The sequence below is a fragment of the Candoia aspera genome, chromosome 3 (genome assembly GCF_035149785.1).
Source record: "Candoia aspera isolate rCanAsp1 chromosome 3, rCanAsp1.hap2, whole genome shotgun sequence".
NCBI lineage: Eukaryota > Metazoa > Chordata > Lepidosauria > Squamata > Boidae > Candoia > Candoia aspera.
Window position 1 is genome coordinate 39176068 of NC_086155.1, and position 13891 is coordinate 39189958.

The following is a 13891-nucleotide window of genomic DNA, read 5'->3' on the forward strand; positions in this document are numbered from 1 at the left end:
GTAGAAAAGCCTCTAATATGATTTTGCAAAGGAAAATATAACATAAAATCATTTTTAATTCCTAAATCATCAAATAATTGGGTTTTTTTCCTTTCTTCCAGCATTTCATGATGTATCTGTGTATCCCCAGAAAGACCTTCCTTTTTTCATCCATTTTACAGCAGGGCTGTGTTCTTTCACAGCAATGTTAGCGCTACTCACACATCAGTTTCCTGAACTCATGGTCATTTTTGCTAAAGCTGTAAGTATTGTGTCTACTCCAGGGTTTTCTTAAGATGTTTGTGAGACATGCAGAAATTGAGAACTTCATCTGCAGACCTCTAGTCAGAGGCACGGACATCTAAAAATTTGATTCAGCATTGATCGTGGTTGCTCACCTTTCTTTTAAGAAAGATTTATTAAAGATGAGATGAAAATCTTAAGGTTTATTTGGGCCATCATAAATTAGGAAGCAACATTTAATGTATCACAATTTTTGGCTTTTAAAGTTGGGAACCTTACTCTGCCATTTCAAATAAAGTTTTTGTAACTGTTAGGATTTGTTAACAGTTAATGTTTACATTAACAGCATGAAAATATTTAGACTGTAAGCTCTCTGAGCAAGAAGAAACTTTCCCTCAGTATCTTTCCTGTTATTGGCCAAATATATTATAATAAATGGTTGTATCTTTTTCTTCTTGATGTTCATTGCCAACTAAATAAACTTTGTGGGGGAACTGAATGGAATTTGGAATATGGTATTATGGCCTAGATGTTGTTCACCACAAATTCAAGTCTATCTGCAAACCTTTTCATCTTCCCCAAGGATAATATAGTGTAATAGGCTAATTGATAAAGTGAAACTGGAGCCATGAAGAATTTTCTTATATTTTACTTGTATTTTCAGAATATATATTTACTGAAATTTGGAAATAAAATTGGAATTATGTGTCCAGTTGATTATATATGAAATTATGTATGGTTTTGTTGTTCTGTTAGTAATCGACGCTTGTTAACTTTGAGAGAGAAAAAAAGACTTTGTTTCATCTGACATCCAACTCCACCTCTTTGGACCACTTTAGACATGCAACCAAGTGGACACAGCTTTTTGGTAGATTCAGAATTTCATCTGTATGAATTTCTCAATACTGTTGCTTCCAGACTTCTTTTTTTTCTTTTTGTCTTTTTATAATTCTAAAACTGGTGTCCCATATGGAGCTAGAGCAGTGAAGATAGTGGATTTCAATGAGTTTTTCAACTGAGTTCAAAAAACAGGATTAGACTAACTAGAAAAATAGAAGAATCACTATTTCAGAACTGTGAATCTGCTGCATAAGCTTGAATCTGGTGGCATCAGTAGCCCTTAAATTAAAAGAAACAAGAACACCTTGTTGGAGAGTATGTAATAATGAATTTTATGTCCTTTTCAGATTATATTGATGGACCTAGTTGGACTTGCCTCAAGAGTTCATTCTCTTTAATAAAATTCAGAAATTATCTTTCATGATACTCCTTTTTATGGCACCAACATGAATCTGAAATGGTACATATTATTGCTAATAAAATAATACACGATTCACTCTAATAGTGTTTAGTTTCTGTTCCATAGTGGGAAAGTGGTGACACTAAGTGGCAGTAATTTTTATTGTAAATTTGTCCCAAAAGCAAACTTCCATTATGATACGCCCCTTCCTGGATCGGGAGGCCCTCCGGTCAGTCACTCATGCCCTAGTCATCTCCCATATGGACTATTACAATGTGCTCTACATGGGGCTACCCTTGAAGAGCATCTGGAAGCTTCAGCTCGTTCAGAATGCAGCTGCGTGAGCAGTTTTAGGAGCCCCAAGGATGGCACACCTTTGCTGCATGAGCTGCATTGGGTGCCAGTTTGCTTCCTGGTCCAATTCAAGGTGTTGGTTATCACCTTTAATGCCCTACATGGCATGGGTCCAGGTTACTTGAGGGACCGCCTCACCCACATTGCATCGACGCGTCCCACCCGGTCAGGTAGAGAGGGCATGTTACAGACCCTGTCCATGAGACATTGTCAATTGGCAGGGTCCAGAAACAGGGCTTCTCTGCCATAGCACCTGCCCTTTGGAACAAGCTACCCCCGGGAGTAAGACAGGTCCCCACTCGCCTAGCCTTCTGAAAGAGAGTGAAAACCTGGCTTTGCCACCTCATTTGGAGTGGGAGGGGGATAGCCAATCATGGGGATGGGTGGCGGCCTGATGTGGCTCTGAGGAATTTATATTTTATATAAATTTTAAATATTTTTCTATCTTTTCTATTTATATTTTTATGCTGTATTTGTTTTTATGTTTTTAATCTCTTGTTATTTTAACTAAATTGTAAACTGCCCAGAGTCACTTGCGAGATGGGCAGTGCAGAAATATGAGAAATAAATAAATACAAATTGGAGCATTTCATATTAGTGTAGAGTACCATAAAATAAAACATGGATGTTATCATAAAATAAAACATACAATTACCAAAAAAAGGAGCTACATTGAAATATGAGTTTAAAAAAAAGGAAAAATAAAATTGGTCCCTCAGCAAATACAGGTATGGTCAGGTAGTGTAGCAAATAGAATGTTGAAGCTGAACAGAACTGCTAGTTTTGTGTATCAGTGTCTCATGTAAGTATTTTACTTTAATTAGGCATTGCTGAAATCAGGTTGTAGGCCTGGTTGCACCAAATTTAGTAATTATTGTGAGAAAAATTTGCTGGACGTGTTGATGGCAAGAATAGAGCTAATTTGCTTGGTTAATACCGTGAGGACTGCATTAATAAAACTGCGTGATTTCCAAAGAGATATCAGTCAAATTGTATAATAAAGGTGGGATAGAAAACAAAATAAATAAATAATAAGGGGGGAAAAGGTTACATTAACAAATAATTGCTTGTTGTTTTTTGCTTTCCACCACTCTGTACTAACCTGTGTTGCCACAAGTCTGCTCCAGAGGGCGCCCCCAACTTTCAAAATTAGTTTTGTAGTGTGTTCAGAAGGGGGACTGCTAACAGTTACCATTCAATTAATAGATGGGCACAACCCATACTTTTAAAACATAACATATGACAATTATTAGTACAGAAAGCTTGCACTGATTTATATTTGCTTTTAGATAGGTCATTTTATATGTGAATTACTTCGAAGTTCTACTTGTTGAAAGAGTTTCCAGTGAAATTGATGCTTGAAACATCAGTTACCAGTGTTTAAATTGGCAAAAGGGACAGCAGGAAGGCCTCTTTGAAATTTGCAGATGTTTTCGACTTAATTTCAGTTTTATCATCTTCCATATTTTTTATAATCATAACAAAGTGATTTGTCACAAAATAGAAGAGAACTAGTCATCTTCCTTCCTCTCCTTTAAATTCAGTTTTCAATAAAGAAAAATGATTCAATATAATCCTATGCATACTGACTCAGACATAAAGGCAATTAACTCCTGGATGAATTTTAGGATTGCAGCTTTCATTTTTGACATATAATTTGATTTATCTCATTTGTTCTACTTGCTCTGACACTGGAGTCTTGCTCTGGTATTAGAAAATCATTTGTGATGAGTACTGCTGTCATTTGATTAAATTAGTAAAAGCTTTTGTTATCTGTACATATTTAACATTTCTGATACTTGCGTACTTCATTATTTGTAACTCATAACTTAACAATTACCACCACCTATATGATGGGAAAAGACTATTTATGTATAGTTTTTGTAAGTACCTGTACTTTAAAAAAAACTTTAATTCTGGGTTAATTGATACAGTGCAGGCTTTTCATTGTCTACTCAGCAGTAAGTGTAATGATTTGCAATTTAAGAATGCTAAGGCAATCTAAGGCTATGATTACAATTATTTCATTGAGTCATTAGTGGATCTATATAAAATAAAGTCACTGAATTTCTCTTTGAATATTTACAGCTATAAGAAATGCATTTTAATGTGATTCTGTTCTTATCTTTGACAAAATAATGTTTACTAAATTCTAGTGTTTTGTAGAAGAACAAAACATATTTAGGGAAAAAAATATTCAGGAAAATCTAAGAATAACCCAGTGAGAACTTAATTGTCTTTACTGGCCACTAGATATTGATTGTTTTGGGCAGGGTGGAGGAAATTAAGTGGGATGGAAAAAGTAATAGAATATCATGGCTAGAATACTGAATAGGCATTGGAGATTCCATGCAGAACTTAAAAATCTTGTCTTTTAACAAGACTTAGACATTGTAGTCTCTCTCTTAAAAATTGGGACATTTCCATAAGATTAACATTATTTAACTGGAATAAAATCTTAAATTGGAGTTTTATCCAGCTTTCTCAAAGTATATTATTTCATCATTTTCCTACTGTATCACTTTCTGGAGTTTGGGTGGGTATCAGTTAAAATATATAGTTCACCCCATCTTAAATTGAAATAATCCTGTGTTTTTAAGCTTCTTGAATGCCAGTCAAAACAGGGCAGTGTCACAGGAAAGTATTATGCTTCTGTGTTTTTGGGCTATAAGGAGACCTGTAATCATGGCACTAAGTAAAAGCCTTATTGTGTTTCTGAGCTGCATACAGAATTGCAGTCTCAAAAATATGATCTGTTGATAATTAACCATTGTGATGGTGCAAAAATTAGTTTCTGGACACAGTGTTATAGATCAAATCTAGCACTTTGAAATGTGCTCCAAAGGCACTGCTATTTGTAACAGGTGTGCTAGTCCACCTTTTGGTATACTGAATTACTAGGCTTCACGTAATTTTGTTGACCCTGATGTCACAGATTGAATCCATCCATTTTCCAGTCTTCTAAAAGGTTAGGGTTGGTTTTGTTCCTTACGCATTTTAAAAATAACTGATCTTGAGCAGCTAAATAATTGTTGGAGCTGTGTTGAACCTTTAACACACACTGAACAAAGGCTTATTTAAAAAAGAACCAGTCAGACATTTTTAATCTATTAAATTAAATATTAAGCTAACTGTAAGATGTGGGCTTTTTTGGCTTGCTTATTTATTTTCATACTGTGGCCAATGTTTCATATAAAACAGACTTATTTAATGTAGATTATGTATTATTTGGCCATTGACCTGGATATTAAATAGATTTCATAAAATACCTTAGTCCCCACCCCACCCCAATTATTAGAGAAAAACAGTTCTGGTAACTGAATGTGATGGATTTTATTGCCATCTGTTTTCCAAGAAAAGAAATGTGATATATATATGATTTTTAGCCACCAAACCTATTTCCCATGATGTAGCTGAATTGAGATACATTGGCCAGCCCAAGGTCAACTAGTTACAATGTGCTTAAAAGTTTGTGAAACCCTTTTGAATGTTCAGTATTTCTGCCTCAATATGGCCTAAAACGTGATCTGTTCTCCACACAAGTCCTAAAACTAGAGAAAGAGAACCCAATTAAACAAATGAGTCAAGAAGATTATACTTGTTCATTGATTTATTGAGGGAAATGTCCCAAAGCTACACATTTGTGTGTGGCAAAAGTATGTGGACCTTTGCTTTCAGTAACTGGCTTGCCCCTTTTGGGCAGCAATAACTGCAACTAAACGTTTCCGGAAACTGATCAGTCCTACACATCGGCCTGGAGGAATTTTAGCTCCTTCCTCTTTAGAGAACAGCTTCAGTTCAGGGATGTTGGTGGGTTTCCTCACATGACCTGCTTGCTTCAAGTCCTTCCACATCATTTCTCTAGGATTAAGGTCAGGACTTTGACGTGGCCACTCCAAAGCATTAACTTTCTTCTGCTTTAACCATTTGTTACCATACTTTTGACAAACACAGATATGTAGCTTGGATCATTCTCCTCAATAAATAAGTATAATGTTTTTGATTTTAGGTCATATTTATACAGAAGTACTGAAAATTCAAAAGGGTTCACAAACTTTAAAACACTACTGTAGGTACATGGCTGAGAGAGAATTTGAATTCAGTGTTATGTATGCTAGAACAATATGAACATTCCAGACACAGTTTCCCTCAAGGTTGTGTGTGAAAGAAGCTCATAAGATTTTGTCCCTGCTTCTAAATTTTAAAGATTGATACATCCTCAGACTGTTCCAAGTTACTGGTGAATCAAATCATATTTAAGAAAAAGCAGCTCATCGCTATATCTCTCAATTTAAAGACATTTTAAGTGGAGGTGCTAGATAATCTTTGTTAGCTAATCACTACTATTAGCTATGTATAATCTTGTAAAAGAACAAAACTTAATATATTTATTTAGTGGAATAGCATTGGTTTTTATATTTTTACTGGATCATATTTCCTTTGTTTCCTCTACAGTCAGATTGCCAAACAAAACTCTAGCCAAACTGCAAAAACTTGTTGAGAAGCCAAAACCCACAGAGAATCTTTTAATAGCTGTAGTGTATACACAATGGAATATGACAGCAGACAGCCCAGGTTTGGCAAATAGTCGCTCAGTGAACTGAATGAAATCTTTCCATTGAGTCCAATGGGGTACAGAAATATTGGTCAACTTTTGCTTCAGATGGAAAGGACTTCAGATTTTGAAGTCCTGCTTTCCAGAAGCTTTGGATGTCCACTGGAAAGTAGAATTACTATTGTTGAGTTTATTTGCATGCTTACTTAACATGAAGAAGGAAAAGCCAGTAGTATGTCTAGAGTTCTTTATACAAAAGAAGTGAATCTGCAGTAGATTTATATGCTATGAAAACCTATGGATGGGATGCTGTCTTCGCACAACAGTCTTCATCTTAATGTAGCCTTATTACAGATGCAAGTAGGATACAACCGTTAAGGACCATCTGATATCTCTCTCCTTTCATCTTAGATGGTACCTCCTAAGAGCTGAAGTAACAGGGGTAGCTTTATTATGAAGCAATGTAAAACAGTTATTGATGACTGTTTCCAAGGTATGCATCATTTTCCTATCGATAACTTGCATTTGCTTACGTTTAATTTTAAGAATCACCCCGTCTTGAATGCTGAGGAAAATGGGTTTGTTTTATTCTTTTGAGTTTTGCAGTTAACTAAAGTTAAGACTGAGAGGTAAAATCCATTATTTTGTGTAGTTTTAGGGTTGGTGTAAACTACAAGTTCCTGAGAGGAAATCTATGATAATACTTTTCTATCCTGTAAATTTGCTTTGATTGATAAATGTAGCTTTCAGTGACATTGTTCCTTTGGTTTGCTTCATATGGATTTTACCCACATCATGAATTACAAACATCTAATAAGGACCTTTAGTGGTGTTTGGATTTTAGTGTCAGATTATATCACAAACAAATAGTCTAATGATAATTTGACTCATTCTATAAAACATCAAGGAATTTGATTTTGTGCAGCATGCTTGAAATGACTGCTCTAATGTACTTTTTAAAATCTAGTTTGAAGAGATGAATATTTATTGAGGCTTTCTGGTTCCTGCTCCCATCAGGTTATTATTAAGTAGTCGGAAGATGTATACAGTAAGAGCATTGATACTTTGTGCTTTTGTACTGTTTTTGTATGCAAAGGACTTCATATTCATTATCTCATTAATCCTTACAACAGCCTTTAACATAGTTCAATCTTGACGATATACTGCAAGATTTAAATTGCTTTCAAAGCATTATTCCACTTCAGCTCATTTAATTGACCGCTATACATTTATTGGTAGGGACTTCTTATTTTGTTTTCACAGATTGAAGTTATGCTCAGTTAAATCTTGTCCCAATTTGTCTTTAATACTAATTTGATTTCAGCTGAATTGGGGCCTTCTCCACTGCACACACTGTTAAGTAATAGTGTGTGTAGTTGGGGGAGATGGGCAGTGATATAAATTTAAATAATAAATAAATAATAAAAATAAATAAATAGTATCCAGTTGATTAGCACTATGAGTTGTTGTGATTATGTCATTCCATAGAAGTAGAAAGTGCTGTTTAATATTATTCAGATTCAGAACATAAGACTGATTAAATATTCTCATGGCAGAATGTGTGGTCTGAGTATTGGGTCCCTACCCTTTTTCCTCAGGTTTTTTTCTCCCCTGAAAATTATTGTTTTTTATGTCTGTTTTATATAGTGAGGGACAGTGTCCAGAATATTTTTTTTTATAATTTTATTATCTTATTATGATGTTGATGGTTTCTTTTCTTTGCCTGCCTGCTCCTTGTAGAGAGTTAAATATGATGGGCTACTACATTGCTTAGAGCTGAGCATCCAGTACCTCTATCTGCAATTAAAGAGTACATTTTAAAGTAAATTCAGTCAATAAACTTATAATTATTGTCTGAATAAACTATATTTTAGTGATATACACATATAATTAAAGTCTTACATGACTGAAGTGGTTCATAAATATGCAAACCAATATATATATAGGTTTGCATATTTATATTTATAAAAACTAAGGGATACATTTATAAAATACATTTATAATACATTTATAAAAACTAGGGGAACTAAAAGTAAATGATGCATGTATTCTAATTCTTTCCAAAATTTCTCTCTTAAAGAAATGAAAAAAAATTCCCCACTGCTTGAAGCTGTCGAATAACAGCTAATTATCTGATGAAGGATTGGTCACCATATATATCATTACAAATTTTTTGTAAGACTTCAGTAATGTATTGATGATTTACTCTTATGTTTATATAGCATTCCCTTGCATGTTTACCTTGTCTAACTGGAATTTTTTTAAAAATCTCCCATTTGTTTGATTTTTCAGAAATTGATGTGATTGCACTTGTATATAGTACCAAGGAAAGATAAGACTTACTATGCTGAAAGGTCCATTATTCTTTCAGATTACAGTAGAACAGAACAGCTTTATTACATTCACTGACCAGAATAGTGTACATTTGTGAAATAGGGTTTATGGAGTTCATATGGAAATCCATGAAGATTTCTGATTATATTAGAAAAAAAGGAAAAATACTAAGGTGCTAAAAGTTTAAATACTTAAGGCTAAATCAATAAATTGTAAAACTACTTTGCAAAGATACAAAAAAGGCTGTATTCAGCTTTAGAATAGAGTAATATAAAAACAATACAAAATAACATTCAAATACAATTACCAGGTTAAATAATTTGTTTCTAGTCAGACTGAATAATAATTACCATGTTCCATGGCAACTTTAAAGGTGGCATCACTATTATGATTTGCAAGAAGAAATTAAATGAAGGGCTCGTCTAGTCTACCAAGGAACTTGCTTAAAAGTGAAATAAAATACAGGTGAGAAATTTCTTCATAAAATTGGCAATACAGCAGCACGTGGGCCATAGTTTCAGTTGTTCCCAAATGATAGGGACAGAGCCTCTCTGTGAGGTGAATGCATTATTTTCCTTCCAGTAAAGCTGAAGACATGTTAAAATGTGCTAGGGCAAAGGCTCTACAATATTTAGCAGCAGCAAGATTGTATTAATATTTAGCCAGGGCAAAAGGTTTATTTAAGTCCCCCATCTTAAAGTAAAGGAAGTTCCTAGCATTATCTCTGTGCAAATCGATTATTTGCTGTTTGGCAACTTCTTTAGCTTTGGAAAAACCCAGAGAATGCAGGACTGTTATAGATAGGCCAATATTTTGTAATTTTATCTCCAAGGTGGTCTTCCAAGTTGAGTAAAAATTATCTAATAGCGTCAGTAGGTCTGGGCCCTCAGGGAGGAATGTTAGTTTAAGCCAGTAGCTGATTTTACTTGTTCAAACTCATGCTTCTACTGAATTGAGATCTACCTCCAATCAAAAGGTGGCATTGGGACAACCAAGGAACCCTAAAGATAGCCTTCAAGATCTTAGATCAAACTGTCTGCAAGAGAGAAAGGTTCTTGTAGATGCAGGCCTGTATACTATGCAACTTGGCAACTGCCTTACCGTGAAATTGTCTAATTCTAGAAGGGATATACGAGCCAACATTTTCAAAAAAGAATCTGTCCCCGCCCTCTGGATCAGAAGGCATGTAAAAGAGCATCTAGGAATCTAAAGTTTTTAGCTTGTAATATTTTGTATCCATTGATCTGTCAGCCATATTTTGTTAAGTGCTACTATTTTAGAGAAGGCTATGACTTTGGTCTTCAGTTAATTTAGAATGAACTTTTCAGAACAATAGAAATCAAAAACATGGAGATCTTTTCTAAGTCCCACAACTGAGATTGGAAGAATGGCTGCATCATCCGCATGTAGCAGAACAGGACTCTGTTAAGGCAAGGAGTTTAAGACCTACTCAGCTTAAATTATACATATGTAATAATCAGTTGAAATGCTTCTCAACTTTTCTTTTAAAATGTATAGAGTAGTTATATAGAATATAATTTCAGAAAATTCAGATACCATAGACTAATATTTTTATTATTATTTTTATTGTAAACCGCCTAGAGTCCCCTGTTGGGGGAGATGGGCGGTGATACAAATTTAAATAAATAAAAATAATATTCAGTCTTACTATTACATTTCATTTTTTTAAAATGTCATACTAGATCAGAAATAACAGTTCATTTCCAGAGGGTTGCTCTGATTCATTTGATAGATATATCTATTTTATGACATGTCAGATTATTTTCCACTACAATTCTTTTTTTTAATTTTTCTAAGAAGTCGACATGAATTTTCCTGCACACCAAGGCTACATGTTGTAAACTGTTGAAAGATTTCTGCTTCAGTCATACCCAGTCTTCACATAATGATTGTATCTGTGTAATTATCAAACTCTAGGATCAGTTCCTTGTAGTATTTCAGGCCTACAGTCTTACTACAGAAATAATTGTACATCACTGAACTAATGAAAAACAAAAGATCAAAGTACTTTAGGACAATTTTATTGCTGTGTAGGCTCTGTTTTCTCGCCCATAGCATTTAAATTGACCTTGCATTTGATCCAAGGGCCCAGGGGCACATATGTGAATTCTGAGGCTTTCTGCAAAAAATGCTTACAGTGGGGGAAAAGTATTTATTCTAAAATCAGGCTATTAAACAGAGTCTTTTCTTATATTGACTAATGTTTTGAATGTTATTCCATGTCATATTGGAATTCTTTGTTTCTTGCAGTGATCATCCTAGTGCCATGATCACACACAAACATTAGGATTGGGAAATGCTTGGAATAAGGTGCTTCTCAGCAAACAGCAGTGCACTTGAAATACCTCTCTTTATATAATTAAAGCAGCCATGTCCTGCTTCAAGCCTCAGTGGCTGCTTCAGAAGCTGCTCTTGACACTGCTGTGTGGACTTGGGGGGGAAAGGCAGGTGTTTGCTTTACTAATTTTTGCTTTCCTCAATTCCTCAACTGTTCCTGTGCAGGAACATCCAGAGTTACTTCCTGAATTTTCTATAGGTATAGCTGTATCAGCTGTAATTTCAGGGCTTTGATCACTGTGGAAGTTTATTGCCCACTGCTTCTTGCAAAACATATAATGCTAGTGAGAATCAGAAGGCATCATAATATAAGAGGGATAATCTGCATTAATATTTTCGGTTGGTTCTAGGAGGAAGCTCTGTTAGTAATTCCTTTAGAATTGTGTTGTTTTTCTTTTCTTCCCCTTGCTAAAACATGTATTAAATAGCTTTCCTGAAAAGAAATTCCAATTTTGCCTCAGTGTTCTTTTTTAAATTGTCATCCTTTTGCCATTTAATCTGTTTGGTTCAGTGCTTGTTCTTTTAAAGATCTGGATTCTATTTAGAGCTACAATAGGTAGACAGTGATCCTTGAATCCCAACAAATCAGCCCTCCTAATTGTATGATAACGGATTTTATAACTGGAATATCTTTACTGTTTCGTTGAGGCTCATTAGGTGACATTGAAGAATTAAGTTGTTCCACAGCTGCTGAACATCTCAGATTTATAAACATTAGAAGCTTTTGCTTATCTACAAGAAGTGTATATGGCCTAAAATGTGTAATGAACCAATTCTTCATTTAAACCATCTGAAATAGAGTTCCATAAACTGCATGCATCTTTACAATTTGTACCTTAATTTATTTTATTGGTGTGAGAGAAGGATGGCATCCCTAGGTTGATAATTTGTGATTAGTTTCTATGCATAATTTCTGTAACATGAAGAATTAGCCTCGTTAGTATGGTAAAATTGTTAGAAGGAGTGCTTTTTAATGAATTGTTCTACATCAGAACTACTAAAGATAGCGTGTCCATCTTGGCATGACTGAAAGATTTTAATGTTAACTTTCTGGATTGATGACAGCAGTCATGATTGGAAAAAAATATGATTGCTTAATAAATGATGGCTAAGTAAATTTATAGAATCTACAGTTCTTAAACTAGATTTTTTTTAACAATTGGGCTGAAGATCAAGATTACTATTATTACTGTTTCATATGTCTATGTCTAATAAAGATAGTTTTGAAGTAATGAAACTGACATAATTATTTTAAGGGAAAAAAACCCTAACATTCTCAATATGCCATAATTTCATACAAGCCTGTTTTTTTAAATAAATTTTTCTACTACTCCTCTAAACATTAGTTAAAACTTTGTTTGTTGGAACATTTTGGGAGCTTGACTCATCATTTTTAAATCTTCATTTTTAAAAGACCAGCTGCTCCTTTTCTCCACGTTTATTGGATTGTATGTCTCAAACTAAAATTTTAAGTTTTACACAAATATTTATATAGGCTTTTGTTTAAGAAAATTGAAAAGGAGATACTTTGTTAATTTTTCTCTGCCGGGCAGTGTCCCAAGTTTATTATACCTAGACTATTTCACATACTCACTGAAGCCCACTAATATAGGCAGGGAAATATTTTCTTCAGAGGCTGAAGTTTGGGATAATATACACTTGAATACTCTCTTGTTAACTTCAGCATAAATTTTTATTACAGCTTTTTTTTTCTTTCAGTTTTTTGGAACGCTTTTGTCACCTTTGAGCTTCTTGATGGAGAAGATTGAACGCCTCATGCCTTCTGGTCTCTGGCATCAGCTGACACAAATCTGAACAGAGCTCAGTTCTCAGGAACTTTAGCATCAGCACCTCTTGATTACAAAAGCATTGGCAACTAGGAGTGTGAAGGAAGACTTACTTAGCTTTGTTTTACAGCCTCTTAAAAATTTGCTGTACTCCTTCTTAAGCCTAAAATGTTGTAGAGTTAAAACACACAATTCAATGTCTGTGTGGGTGGGAAGAGGATTGTTGTATTTAAGGCTACTGCTTTCTCTCTCAGAAATTCCAGAAAGCAATAAATCTGATAGATCCTATGTTGAAATTTCCTTCTGAAGTGCAGATATGCTTAAATGTTTATTAGCCAAGAATCTAACCCACAGGACTTGTGTTACTGACCACTTGCCAAGATGCATACCCCAGTAGGGGGCCCACTGCCAGTATTTCAAGCTTCCTGCTGCTGCGTGTTCACTTTTTTACTCCTAAGGAAGGGTGCAGTTGACAAAAAACAAGAAGAAAGAACCATAGCCTCCACTCGCTTTACTCTCTCTGTCTTGACCAAAGGCAGCAAGATGAAGGAAAGGGGAACAAGAAGTACCATGGAGAAACCTTCCTAGTGCTAGTCTTGAAAGCCAGAGATAATTCTGCTAACTTAAACTGGGTTCTGAACCATTCTTAATTATGGGATTTTCCAACAGATCACTACAAATTGTGATTTTCTGAGGATTAACTGAACTACAGTTACCTTTTGAATTTTATTTATTTGATTCTGGGTAGCAAACAGCAAATTAAAATTAATAATAAAACCATCACAAAGGAACCCCCCCACACACACCCTGCTTAGGGCACACACTAATCCACATCCCCAGCCTCCTAAAAAATGGGCACACTTCTTGGCCCAGGGAAAAAGCCAAGATTTCTAACTTACACAAGGCCTCCAGCATTGGGGCCATCCAAATCTCAGGCATATGCTGTTCCACAGAACATGCACAGTGACACAGAAGGCATGCCTTTATAATAGTTCTTACCTTTAAGATAGGAAAGAATATAAATTATACTTTGGACAGGAT

The 13891-nt window shown here is 34.7% G+C and overlaps 1 protein-coding gene across 2 annotated transcripts in view; it reads left to right on the forward strand.

Moving 5' to 3' along the window:
- ST7L (suppression of tumorigenicity 7 like) overlaps positions 1-13150 on the forward strand; it is a 52330-nt gene extending 39180 nt beyond the window's left edge. Inside the window, exons 14-16 of one of the 2 annotated variants that reach the window (XR_010067552.1) lie at positions 102-241; positions 6783-6864; positions 12783-13150. Coding sequence is in view for 1 of the 2 variants with exons in the window: in XM_063297426.1 (XP_063153496.1) it covers positions 102-241; positions 12783-12878 (236 nt within the window). In the remaining variant the exon portion in view is untranslated. The remainder of the gene's footprint in view (positions 1-101; positions 242-6782; positions 6865-12782) is intronic. The other variant, XM_063297426.1, reaches the window with a different exon arrangement.
- Positions 13151-13891: the final 741 nt, after the last annotated feature.